This window comes from Molothrus ater, unplaced genomic scaffold (assembly GCF_012460135.2).
Source record: "Molothrus ater isolate BHLD 08-10-18 breed brown headed cowbird unplaced genomic scaffold, BPBGC_Mater_1.1 matUn_MA345, whole genome shotgun sequence".
Classification (NCBI taxonomy): Eukaryota; Metazoa; Chordata; class Aves; order Passeriformes; family Icteridae; genus Molothrus; species Molothrus ater.
This window is the reverse complement of record NW_023416443.1, coordinates 15,352-26,917: the sequence shown is the minus strand read 5'-3', so window position 1 is coordinate 26,917 and position 11,566 is coordinate 15,352. Positions and strand designations below refer to the sequence as shown.

Genomic DNA, 11,566 nt, shown 5'->3' with positions numbered 1-11,566 from the left:
AAACCCCAAACCTGGGACCCCAAACCTGGGACCCAAAACCTCTCACAGTCCCTGACCCCAAACCAGGGAACCCAAACCCCTCACAGCCCCTGACCCCAAATCAGGGACCCCAAACCCCTCACAGCCCCTGACCCCAAACCAGGGAACCCAAACCCCTCACACCGGGCCCCCAAACCCCTCACAGCCCCTGACCCCAAATCAGGGACCCTAAACCAGAGACCCCCAAACCAGGGCCCCCAAAACCTGTGACCCTAAACCTGAGACCCCAAACCCCAAACCAGGGACCCCAAACCCCTCACAGTCCCTGACCCCAAATGAGGGACCCCAAACCCCTCACAGCCCCCGACCCCAAATCAGGGACCCCAAACCAGGGACCCCAAACCCCTCACAGTCCCTGACCCCAAATGAGGGACCCTAAACCCCTCACAGCCCCCGACCCCAAATCAGGGACCCCAAACCAGCGACCCCAAAAGGGGAATCTCGCGAGATCACAACGCATCTGAATGGGAGATAGCCCCCAAAACCCCCAAATTCCCCCCACATTTAAAAGAACCCCAAAACCTCTTTGGGAACCCCAAAAACCCCCAAAATTCCCCCAATCCTAAAAGAACCCTAAATCTCTCTGGGATTCCCTTGGGGACCCCCCAGAATCTCTCTGGAAACCCCAAAAATCCCCAAAAAAACCCCAAAATTCCACCCACATTTAAAAGAACCCCAAAACCTCTCTGGGAACCCCCAAAAATTCCACCCACATTTAAAAGAACCCCAAAACCTCTGGGATTCTCTGGGGACCCCAAAAAACCCCAAAATTACACCCACATTTAAAAGAACCCCAAAACCTCTCTGGAATCCCTTGGGGACCCCCCCCAAAATCTCTCTGGGACCCCCAAAAATCTCCCTTACCCTAAAAGAGCCCCAAAATCTGTGATCCCCTGGGGATCCCAAAAATCTTTCTGGGACCCCCAAAAATTCCCTTCACCCCCAGAAGATCCCCCCCAAACCTCTCTGCAAACCCCTGGGGACCCCCCAAAATCTTTCAGGGAACCACAAAATTCCCCAAATGCCCTAAAATTCCCCCCTGGGGACCCCAAAAAATCCCAAAACACCCCCAAAAATCCCCTTCCCCTAATAAAGGAAACCCGAAATCCCCTCCCCCATTCCCTCCCCCACCCCAAAATCTTTTTCCCAGGGGGGTCCCCAAAATTGGGATTTTTTAACCCTTTTTTTATTCATCACAGGAAAAGCCTCGAGCGCCGCCCGGACAGGGTGGGGGAGGGGCGGGAAAATCCCCCCCCGGGACCCCTCCCCCACCCCCAAAAACTTGGCCCCGCCCCCCCTGGCCCAGCACAAAGCACATTTGCATAGATGGGGTTCAAAAGGAACCAATTTTACAACGAAGGGGGGGAGGGTGGAAAACGCCCCTCCCCCACCCCCCCGGACCCCGCCTCCCTCCCCCCCGACTCTGCTGGGCACGGTCCTGAAACAAGATGGCCGCCGGGAGGCAAGATGGCCACCGGGATTTGCGGTTCTGCTCGTAGTCAAGATGGCCGCCGGGAATCAAGATGGCCGCCAGGTGTTGTAGTCTGCTCGTAGTCAAGATGGCCGCCGGGAATCAAGATGGTTGCCGGAAGTCACGGGAGTTGGAAGAAACCAAGATGGCCGCTGGGTTTCACTGCCAGCTCCTGGAGAAGATGGCCACCAGGAATCAAGATGACTGCCAGGAACCATGGGAGTTGGTAGGATTCAAGATGGCTGCTGGGAATCAAGATGGCTCTGCTTGTAGTCAAGATGGCAGCCAGGTGCTGTGGTCTCGCAGACCAAGATGGCCGCTGGGTTTTGTGGCTTGCTCGCAGTCAAGATGGCCACTGGAAATCAAGATGCCTGCCGGGAGTGAAGGGAGTTGGTGGGAGTCAAGATGGCTGCCGATTTCTGTGGGCTGCGCGTAGTCAAGAAGGCTGCCGGGAATCAAGATGGCCGCCAGGTGTTGTGGTCTTCTCATAGTCAAGATGGCTGCTGGGAATCAAAATGGTTGCTGATGTCACAGGAGTTGGAATAACCAAGATGGCCGCCTGGGTTTTGTGGTAAGCTCATATCAAAATGGCCACCAGGAATCAAGATGGCTGCTGAGAGTCACAGGAGTTTGTGAGAGTCAAGATGGCCGCCGGGTTTCACTGTCAGTTCCTGGAAAAGATGGCTGCCAGAAATCAAGATGGCCGCCAGGTTTTGTGGTCTGCTCGTAGTCAAGATGGCCGCCAGGTCACGTGTTGGCCAGAGTCAAGATGGCCACCAGGAAGCAAAATGGCCGCCAAGTTTTTGCATCTTCTTGGGGCCAAGATGGCTGCCAGGTCACATGATAAATTCAAGATGGCCGCCAGGAAACAAAATGGCCACCCTGACTCCCAGAGGTTGCCAAGAATCAAAATGGCCGCCGCGTTTGTTCGAGGTCAAGATGGCCGCCAGGTCACGTGACAATCAGATCGAGATGGCTGCCAAGAAACAAGATGGTCCGCCAGGTTCAAGATGGCGGCTGGGTGGAGCAAGATGGCTGTAACAGAGTCACAAAATGGCTGCTGATGACGTCGCTGCTTTCAAGATGGCCACTGATTATGACGTCATGGTGGAGTCGGCCATCTTGGATTTACTGCGGTGGCCATCTTGGGGTCATTTTAAGGTCACCCCCGTCAGCCATCTTGAAACTGCCCTGGCGGCCATTTTGTGACCTCACCCCATTTCATGGCGGCCATATTGGGGTCAATCAAAGGTCACTATGGCTGCCATATTGGGGTCATTTAAAAGCCACAGTGACAGCCATTTTGGGGTCAATCAAAGGTCATCATGGCGGCCATATTGGGGTCAACCAAAGGTCACAGTGGCAGCCATATTGGGGTCATTTAAAGGTCACCTTGTCGGCCATACTGGAATCAATCAAAGGTAACCGTGGCGGCCATACTGGGGTCAAAGGTCACAGTGGCAGCCATATTGGGGTCATTTAAAGGTCACCTTGGCGGCCATATTGGGGTCACTTTTTTGGCCATTTTGAAAAATTAGGGAGTGCCTTGTCGGCATCTGGGCCCATCTTGGGGTTACCAAAGGTCAATCTGTCGGCCATATTGGAACAACTTTGTCATCCATATTGGGCTCCACCAAAGGTCACTATGTCGGCCATATTGGGGTCAATCAAAGGTCACCCAGCCAGCTGTACTGAAGTGGATCAAAGTTTACCCCGTCGGCCATATTGGAATTACCCACAGATCACGTGACCACATCCAGGCCGCTGTCGGCCATTTTGTGCCCCATCAACCGTTCCACATTTACCCTGGCAGCCATTTTGTGTCCCACAGTCGTCGGCCATTTTGTCCCTCTTCCACAACTGTCGGCCATTTTGTGCCCTTCCCACAATCATCGGCCATTTTGTGTCCCTATCACCGTGGTCGGACATTTTGTCCTTCTCCAACAATTATCAGCCATTTTGCGTTTTACGAAAGTCGGCCCATTTTGTATCCCAAAATTGTTGGCCATTTTGTGCCCCTGCCCCACTGTCGGCCATCTTCCCCACTGCCGCCATCTTGCCCCGCCCATCACGTCTTGCCTTTCCTCCCCCTCAGCCCCGCCCCCACCCCGGCGGCGGGGTCCTGTGGCGCTGCCCCTCCCCCAGCCTGGGCGGGGCCAGCGCAGCGCCGGGGGGGCTGCATCCGGCGGGGCGGGGCCAAGGGAGAGCCCCGCCCACGCCGCCTCCTCCTTGTGGGGGCGGGGCCAGCGTTAGCCCCACCCCCTCTCCTCCTTTTAACCGGGGGTTGTGGGAGGGGCTCCCTACGCCTGGCCACACCCCCTCCCGATGAAGCCACGCCCTCCTCGCTGTTGTCATCGGGTGGGCGTGGCCTCCTCCGTGGCTCCCTCTGAAGGGGCGGAGCCAAGGGCGCTCCAGGGCGTGCCCGGGTGGATCTGGGCGGGGCCGGCGATGGTGGGCGGGGACTCGTTGACCCCTCCCCTTCCTCACCCCCACCATGCTCGGGCGACGCCATCTTGGGCGGCCGCCCCCGACGCCGCTTCCGGGGCGGGGACTCTTCCTCGGCCCCGCCCTCTGGGCCCCGTATTGGACGCCCACGCCGCCGGCCACGCCCCCTTTCTTGTGAGTGGGCGGAGCGTTGTGGGGCAGTCCCGGATTGGCGCCGCCGCCTCGCCCTGGCCCCGCCCCCTCCCAGCAGCCTCCGCTTGGGTGGGCGGCCCCGGCGGCGCTTTGTGGGCGGGGCCGATGTTAGTGAGGATGGGGGCGTGGCCTGTGGGGCGGCCCGGGGGCGGCGCCGGGCGCCTCGGGAGCCTCCGCCCCTTTCGGAGGAAGGGGGCGGGGCCTCGAGGACGGTGACCAATCGGCCGGGGAGGGTCCGGAGCACTTTGGCGGCCGGGCCGGATTTTTGGCTCTGCCGGATCTCGACGTCGGCGCTGCGGCGGCGCCGAGGGGGCGGGGCCACGGGGGGCGGCGGGGCGGGGACAACCTCTTCAAGCCCCGCCTCCTTTGGTGAAGTCGGAGGGGGCGGGGATTTGGGAGGAGGAGGAGGTGATGACGTCACAGGAGGGGGCGGGGATTCGGGCCGGGGAGGCGGGCGATGACGTCACGGGAGGCGGTGATGACGTCACAGGAGGAGGAGGAGGGGGAGGGGAGGGCGGGGGCGTGGCTTGCGGCGGCGGCGATGACGTCACCGGGGGAGGCGTTGGCGGGGAGGGCGGGGGCGTGGCTTGAGGAGGCGGCGGCGATGACGTCACCGCGGGCGGCGGCGATGACGTCACCACAGCGGCGGCCGGCGGTGGCGACGACGTCACGGGGCCGGGCTGTGACATCACAGGGGGCGTTTCCGAACTCTGCGACGTCACAGGTGACGTCACAGGTGACGTCACCGCCCTCAAGCGCTGACTGGCCCGCGTGGGGTGAGGTGGGCGGGGCAAACCCCGGGCCCTTCGCAACTTCCGGGCCCCGCCCCCTCCACCTCCTCTCCTCCTGCCCTTTGCTCCGCCCCTTTCTCCGCGCTAAGCTCCGCCTCCTCCAGGGTTAAAGCCCCGCCCCCGGCGTTGGCCACGCCCCCTGAGGGCTCTTCCTCCTCCTCCTCCTCGTCCTCCTCTTCCTCGGGGGGCAGCCGGAAGCGCCCCCCGCCCCCCTTGGCCTGGTCGATGTCCTTGCGGGCGGCCTCCACCTGCTCCTGAGGGGGCGGGGCAAAGGAGGGGCAAAGGGTGAGACCCCAGACCCAATTGGGGAACCCCCAGACCCAATTTGGGGAACCCCCAGACCCAATCTGGGGACCCCCCAGACCCAATTTGGGGACACCCAGACCCAATTTGGGGAACCTCAGACCCAATTTGGGCACCCCCAGACCCAATTTGGGGAACCCCAGAGTCAACTGGGCACCCCCAGACCCAATTTGGGGAACCCCCAGACCAAATTTGGGGACACCCAGACCCAATTTGGGCACCCCCAGACCCAATTTGGGCACCCCCAGACCCAATTTGGGGAAACCCCAGACCAAATTTGTGGAACCCCAGAGTCCACTGGGGACCCCCCCCAACCCAATTTGGGGACACCCAGACCCAATTTGGGGACCCCCAGAGTCAATTTGGGGACCCCCAGACTCAACTGGGCTCCCCAAGACCCAATTTGGGGACACCCAGAGTCAATTTGGGAACCCCCAGACTCAACTGGGACCCCCTGAAATCTCCCCAAAAATTCCCCACGACCCCTAAAACCCCCCAGGACCCCACAAAACTCCCCCAAAAACCTTCCCAGACTCCCCCAGACCCCATTGGGAACTTCCAAAACCTTGAGAACTCCTCCAGGACCCCCTCAACCCCTCCCCCCCAAAACCCCTCAGGAGCTCCCAAACCCCATTGGGACCCCCCAAAATGCCCCCAAGAAGCCCCAAAACCTCTCCAGGACCCCCCAAAACCCCATTGCAACCCCCCAAAATCCCTCTGGGACCCCCCAAAATCCCTCTGGGACCACCCAAACCCTATCTCGGACCCCCCCCAAACACCCCGAGGACCCCCCCAAAATCCTTTTGGGACCCCCCCAAAATCCCTCTGGGACCACCCAAACCCCATCTCAGACTCCCCAGACCCTCTCAGGACCACCCCAAAAACACCCAAAAATACCACCCATTTGGGACCCCCCTCCCCCAAGCCCTCCAAAACCCCATTGGGACCCCCCAAAATCCCATCAGGACCCCCCCAAACCCCATCTGGGACCCCCCCCAAAATCCCATTTGGGACCCTCCCATAACCTCTCTGGGACCCCTTCAAGCCCCCCCAGGACCCCCCCCCAAAAAACCCCAAAATCCCTTAAAAAAACTGCCAAGACCCCCAAAAAACCCCTTCAAAATCCCTCTGGGGCCCCCCAAAACCCCTCTAAGACCCCGCCCCCCTCCAAATATTTTTGGGACCCCCAAACCCTTTTGAGACCCCCCCCCCCCAAATCCCATTTGGGACCCCCCCCAAACCCCTCTGGGACCTCTTCAAGCCCCCCAGGACCCCCCCCCAGATGCCCCCAAGAAGCCCCCAAAAAAACCCCAAAATTCCCCAAAACCCCCCCCAAAAACCCCAAAAAAACCTTTCAAAATCCCTCAAAATCCCTCTAGGGCCCCCTAAAACCCCTCTAAGACCCCCACCCAAATATTTTTGGGATCCCCAAAATCCCATTTGGGACCCCCCCAAACCCCTCTGGGACCTCTTCAAGCCCCCCAGGACCCCCCCCCCAGATGCCCCAAGAAGCCCCCAAAAAACTCCAAAATCCCCCCAAAACCCCCCCCAAAAACCCCTTCAAAATCCCTCTAGGGCCCCCTAAAACCCCTCTAAGACCCCCACCCAAATATTTTTGGGACCCCCCAAAATCCCATTTGGGACCCCCCCCCCCAAAACCCCTCTGGGACCCGTTCAAGCCCCCCAGGACCCCCCCCAGATGCCCCCAAGAAGCCCCCAAAAAACTCCAAAATCCCCCCAAAACCCCCCCCAAAAACCCCAAAAAACCCCTTCAAATCCCTCTAGGGCCCCCCTAAAACCCCTCTAAGACCCCCACCCAAATATTTTTGGGACCCCCGAAAAAACCCCTCTGGGACCCGTTCAAGCCCCCCAGGACCCCCCCCAAATGCCCCCAAGAAGCCCCCAAAAAACCCCAAAACGCCCCCCAAAAAAAAAAACCCCAAAAAACCCCTTCAAAATCCCTCGGGGCCCCCCAAAACCCCTCTAAGACCCCCGCCCAAATATTTTTAGGACCCCCAAATTTTTTTGGGACCCCCCCCCCCAAAAAACCTCGGCCTGCTTCAGCTCCTCCCTGCTGACGTCCTCGAGCGAGGCCTCCAGGAAGTTCATGGCGTAGCGCTCGATGGGGGTCAGCTGGAAAAAAATAAATAAAATTATGGGGAGGGGTCAGCAGGGCCCTGTTGACACCCCCCAAAAAAAAATTTGGGATCGGAGGGACCCCCCCCCCCAAAAAAATCCCGGTTCAAAAAAAGCCCCAAATGCCCCCAAAAAATCGTCCCCGAATTAATGAATCTCCTCCCGAAATTAACGGGGAGGGGAGGGAAAAGTGGGACCCCCAAAATTTGGGGAGGGGTCAGCAGAGCCTGGAGACCCCCCCCAAGGATCCCCCCCCCCCCCCCCAAAAAAAATCCCGGATCAGAGAGACCCCCCCCTGAAAAAAATCCTAAATCAAAAAAAGCCCCCAAAATCCCCCAAAATTAATGGGGAAAAAAAATGGGACCCCTAAATTTGGGGAGAGGGCAGCAGCACCTGCGGGAAAAAAATGGGACCCCTAAATTTGGGGAGGGGGCAGCAGCACCCCCCCCCCCCCCAAAAAAAATATCCCGGTGCAAAAAAAGCCCCAAAAAGCCCCAAATTCCCCCAAAAACATCATTTAAAAAAAAAAAGCCCCAAATCTCCCCCAAAATTAATGGGGAAAAATAAATGAGACCCCCAAATTTGGGGAGGCGGCAAAAGCACCTGGGGACCCCCCCTCACCTGTCCCAGGTGTCTCAGGTGTCCCTCACCTGTCCCAGGTGTGTTTTACCTGTCCCTACCTGTCCCAGGTGTGTCCCTCACCCATCCCCAGCTGTGTCTCACCTGTATCCCACCCATCCCCAGGTGTCCCTCCCCTGTCCCAGGTGTCCCCAGGTGTGTCCCAGGTGTCCCCAGCTGTCCCCAGGTGTGTCCCAGGTGTCCCCAGGTGTGTCCCCAGGTGTGTCCCCAGGTGTGCCCCTCACCTGTTCCACCAGAGCCGTGATCTCCTGCTCAGCCTTGCTCAGCTCCTCCACCCTCCCCTGTCCCAGGTGTCCCTCACCTGTCCAGGTGTGCCCAGATGTGTCCCAGGTGTGTCGAGGTGTGTCTCAGGTGTGTCCCACCTGCCCCAACTGTGTTTTACCTGTCCCAACCTTCCCCAGGTGTGCTTTACCTGTCCCTGGTGTCCCAGGTGTCCCTGGTATCCCTCACCTGTCCCAGGTGTTCCTCCCCTGCCCAGGTGTGTCTCATGTGTGTCTCACCCATCCCAGGTGTGCTTTACCTGCCCAGGTGTGTCTCAGGTGTCCCTCACCTGTCCAGGTGTCCCCAGCTGTGCCCCTCACCTGTTCCACCAGCGCCGCGATCTCCTGCTCAGCCTGGCTCAGCTCCTCCACCCTCCCCTGTCCCAGGTGTGTCCCAGGTGTTCCTCACCAGTCCCAGGTGTCCCCAGGTGTGTCCCAGGTGTGTCCCCAGGTGTGCCCCTCCTCACCTGTTCCACCAGCGCCGCGATCTCCTGCTCGGCCTTGCTCAGCTCCTCCTCGGGGGCTCCCTCGGGGCTGGGGCTCTCGCTGAACTCGGCCATGGCGGCCACGTGCTCGGCCTGGGCCTGCGAGGCCGCCCGGATGTCCTCGGGGTCCTCGGCCCCGCACAGAGCCTGGGGACAGCACGGGGGACATCGTTGGGGAAAAAATGGGGGGAAATTTAGGGAAAAATTGGGAAAAAAACGGTGAAAAAATTGGGTGAAAAATGGCGGAAAAATGGGGGGGAAAATGGCGGAAAAATGGCATCGAAATGGCAGAAAAATGGCGGAAAAATGGGACTGGGGACATTGGGGACATTGGGAAAAAAATGGCAGAAAATTGGGGAAAAATTTGGATGAAAAATGGGGGAAAAATGGCAGAAAAATGGCGGAGAATTGGGAAAAATGGAATTGGGGACATTGGGGGACTTTGGGGATAATGGGGAAAAATGGGAGAAAACTGGGAAAAATTGGACAAAAATGGGGGAAAAATGGAGGGAAAATGGCGGAAAATTGGGACTGGGGACATTGGGGACATTGGGAAAAAAATGGCAGAAAATTGGGGAAAAATTTGGACGAAAATGGGGAAAAAATGGCAGAAAAATGGTGGAGAATTGGGAAAAAGGGGACTGGGGACACTGGGGGACATTGGGGGGACATTGGGGCCACGTGCTCGGCCTGGGCCTGCGAGGCCGCGCCGATGTCCTCGGGGTCCTCGGCCCCGCACAGAGCCTGGGGACAGCACGGGGGACAATCACGGGGGTTGGGGACATTGGGGAAAAACGGGGGAAAATTTGGGAAAAAACGGGCAAAAAATTGGGAAAAAATTGGACGAAAAATGGCGTAAAAATGGCGGGAAAATGGCGTAAAAAGGGCGGAGAAATGGCGGAGAAAATGGCAGAAAATGGCGGAAAATTGGGAAAAATGGGACTGGGGACATTTGGGGGGACATTGGGGGGCATTGGGGACATTGAGGTAAAATGGGGGAAAATTGGGAAAAAACTGGATGAAAAATGGCGGAAAAATGGCGGGAAAATTGGTACTGGGGACATTGGGGACACTGGAGGCATTGGGGACTTTGGGGACATTGGGGGACATGGAGAAAAAAATGGGGGAAAAATTGGGAAAAAACGGTGAAAAAATTGGGAAAAAATGGGCGGAAAATGGCGGGAAAATGGTGGGAAAATGGCGGGAAATTGGACTGGGGACATTGGGGACATTGGGAAAAATGGGAGAAAACTGGGGAAAAATTTGGACGAAAAATGGGGAGAAAAATGGCGGAAAAATGGCGGAAAATGGGAAAAATGGGACTGGGGACATTGGGGGGACATTGGGGGGACATTGGGGACACTGGGGCCACGTGCTCGGCCTGGGCCTGCGAGGTCGCGCCGATGTCCTCGGGGTCCTCGGCCCCGCACAGAGCCTGGGGACAGCACGGGGGACATCGTTGGGGAAAAATGGGGGGAAATTTGGGGAAAAATTGGGAAAAAACGGTGAAAAAATTGGGTGAAAAATGGCGGAAAAAATGGGGGGAAAATAGGACTGGGGACATTGGGGACATTGGGAAAAAAAATGGCAGAAAATTGGGAAAAAGTTGGGTGAAAAATGGGGAAAAAATGGCAGAAAAATGGCGGAGAATTGGGAAAAATGGAATTGGGGACATTTGGGACATTGGGGGGACATTGGGGGGCATTGGGGACATTGAGGAAAAATGGGGGAAAATTGGGAAAAAACTGGATGAAAAATGGCGGAAAAATGGGACTGGGGACTTTGGGGACATTGGGGGACATTGAGAAAAAATGGGGAAAAATTGGGAAAAAACGGTGAAAAAATTGGGAAAAAATTGGACAAAAATGGGGGAAAAATGGTGGGAAAATGGCGGAAAAATGGTGGGAAAATGGCGGGAAAATGGGACTGGGGACATTGGGGACATTGGGAAAAAAATGGCAGAAAATTGGGGAAAAATTTGGACAAAAATGGGGGAAAAATGGCGGGAAAATGGGAAAAATGGAATTGGGACATTTGGGACATTGGGGGGACATTGGGGGGACATTGGGGACATTGAGGAAAAATGGGGGAAAATTGGGAAAAAACTGGATGAAAAATGGCGGAAAAATGGCGGAAAATTGGGACTGGGGACATTGGGGACATTGGGGACATTGGGGGACATGGAGAAAAAAATGGGGGAAAAATTGGAAAAAACGGTGAAAAAATTGGGAAAAAATTGGACGAAAAATGGGGGGAAAATGGCGGAAAAATGGCGGGAAAATGGGACTGGGGACATTGGGGACATAAAATGGCAGAAAATGGGGAAAAATTTGGACAAAATGGGGAGAAAATGCGGAAAATGGCGGAAAATTGGAAAAAGAACTGGGAATTGGGGGGGACATTGGGGGGACATTGGGGGGACATTGGGGGGATTGGGAGGGAAAAATGGGGGAAACTGGGAAAAAACTGGATGAAAAATGGCGGAAAAATGGGACTGGGGACATTGGGGACATTGGGGACATTGGGGACATGGAGAAAAAAAATGGGGAAAAATTGGGAAAAAACGGTGAAAAAAATGGGAAAAAATTGACGAAAAATGGGGGAAAAATGGCGAAAACGGCGGGAAAATGGCGGAAATTGGGACTGGGGACATTGGGGACATTGGGAAAAAAATGGCAGAAAATTGGGGAAAAATTGGATGAAAAATGGGGAGAAAATGGCAGAAAAATGGCGGAGAATTGGGAAAAATGGGACTGGGGACATTGGGGACTTTGGGGATATTGGGGAAAAATGGGAGAGAACTGG

At 56.9% G+C, this 11,566-nt stretch overlaps 2 protein-coding genes across 2 annotated transcripts; both read right to left on the bottom strand.

Moving 5' to 3' along the window:
* Nucleotides 1–3,078: 3,078 nt before the first annotated feature.
* LOC118693245 (helicase SRCAP-like) lies at nucleotides 3,079–10,218 on the bottom strand. The gene is made up of 5 exons (XM_036393641.2): nucleotides 10,192–10,218; nucleotides 9,443–9,505; nucleotides 8,744–8,908; nucleotides 7,291–7,374; nucleotides 3,079–5,192 (listed from the first exon to the last, which is right to left on the bottom strand). Exons 1-5 carry the CDS (start codon nucleotides 10,216–10,218, stop codon nucleotides 4,899–4,901), a joined length of 633 nt encoding a protein of 210 aa, XP_036249534.1. The 3' UTR covers nucleotides 3,079–4,898.
* LOC118693244 (basic salivary proline-rich protein 2-like) lies at nucleotides 3,579–4,836 on the bottom strand. The gene is made up of 2 exons (XM_036393640.1): nucleotides 4,615–4,836; nucleotides 3,579–4,511 (listed from the first exon to the last, which is right to left on the bottom strand). The coding sequence occupies exons 1-2, from the start codon at nucleotides 4,834–4,836 to the stop codon at nucleotides 3,579–3,581; spliced, it is 1,155 nt and encodes a 384-aa protein (XP_036249533.1).
* Nucleotides 10,219–11,566: the final 1,348 nt, after the last annotated feature.

What these genes read in the sequence shown, in the direction of transcription:
- LOC118693245 (XM_036393641.2), bottom strand. Translation starts at nt 10,218, where the DNA reads ATGTCCCCCGTGCTGTCCCCAGGCTCT. An exon ending in CCGTGCTGTCCCCAGGCTCT is followed by an intron (nt 9,506 to 10,191) that starts GTGCGGGGCCGA and finishes TGCTGTCCCCAG; the next exon opens with GCTCTGTGCGGGGCCGAGGA. An exon ending in TCGCGGCGCTGGTGGAACAG is followed by an intron (nt 7,375 to 8,743) that starts GTGAGGAGGGGC and finishes ATTTTTTTCCAG; the next exon opens with CTGACCCCCATCGAGCGCTA.
- LOC118693244 (XM_036393640.1), bottom strand. Translation starts at nt 4,836, where the DNA reads ATGTCACAGCCCGGCCCCGTGACGTCGTCGCCACCGCCGGCCGCCGCT. An exon ending in TGACGTCATCACCGCCTCCC is followed by an intron (nt 4,512 to 4,614) that starts GTGACGTCATCG and finishes ACTTCACCAAAG; the next exon opens with GAGGCGGGGCTTGAAGAGGT.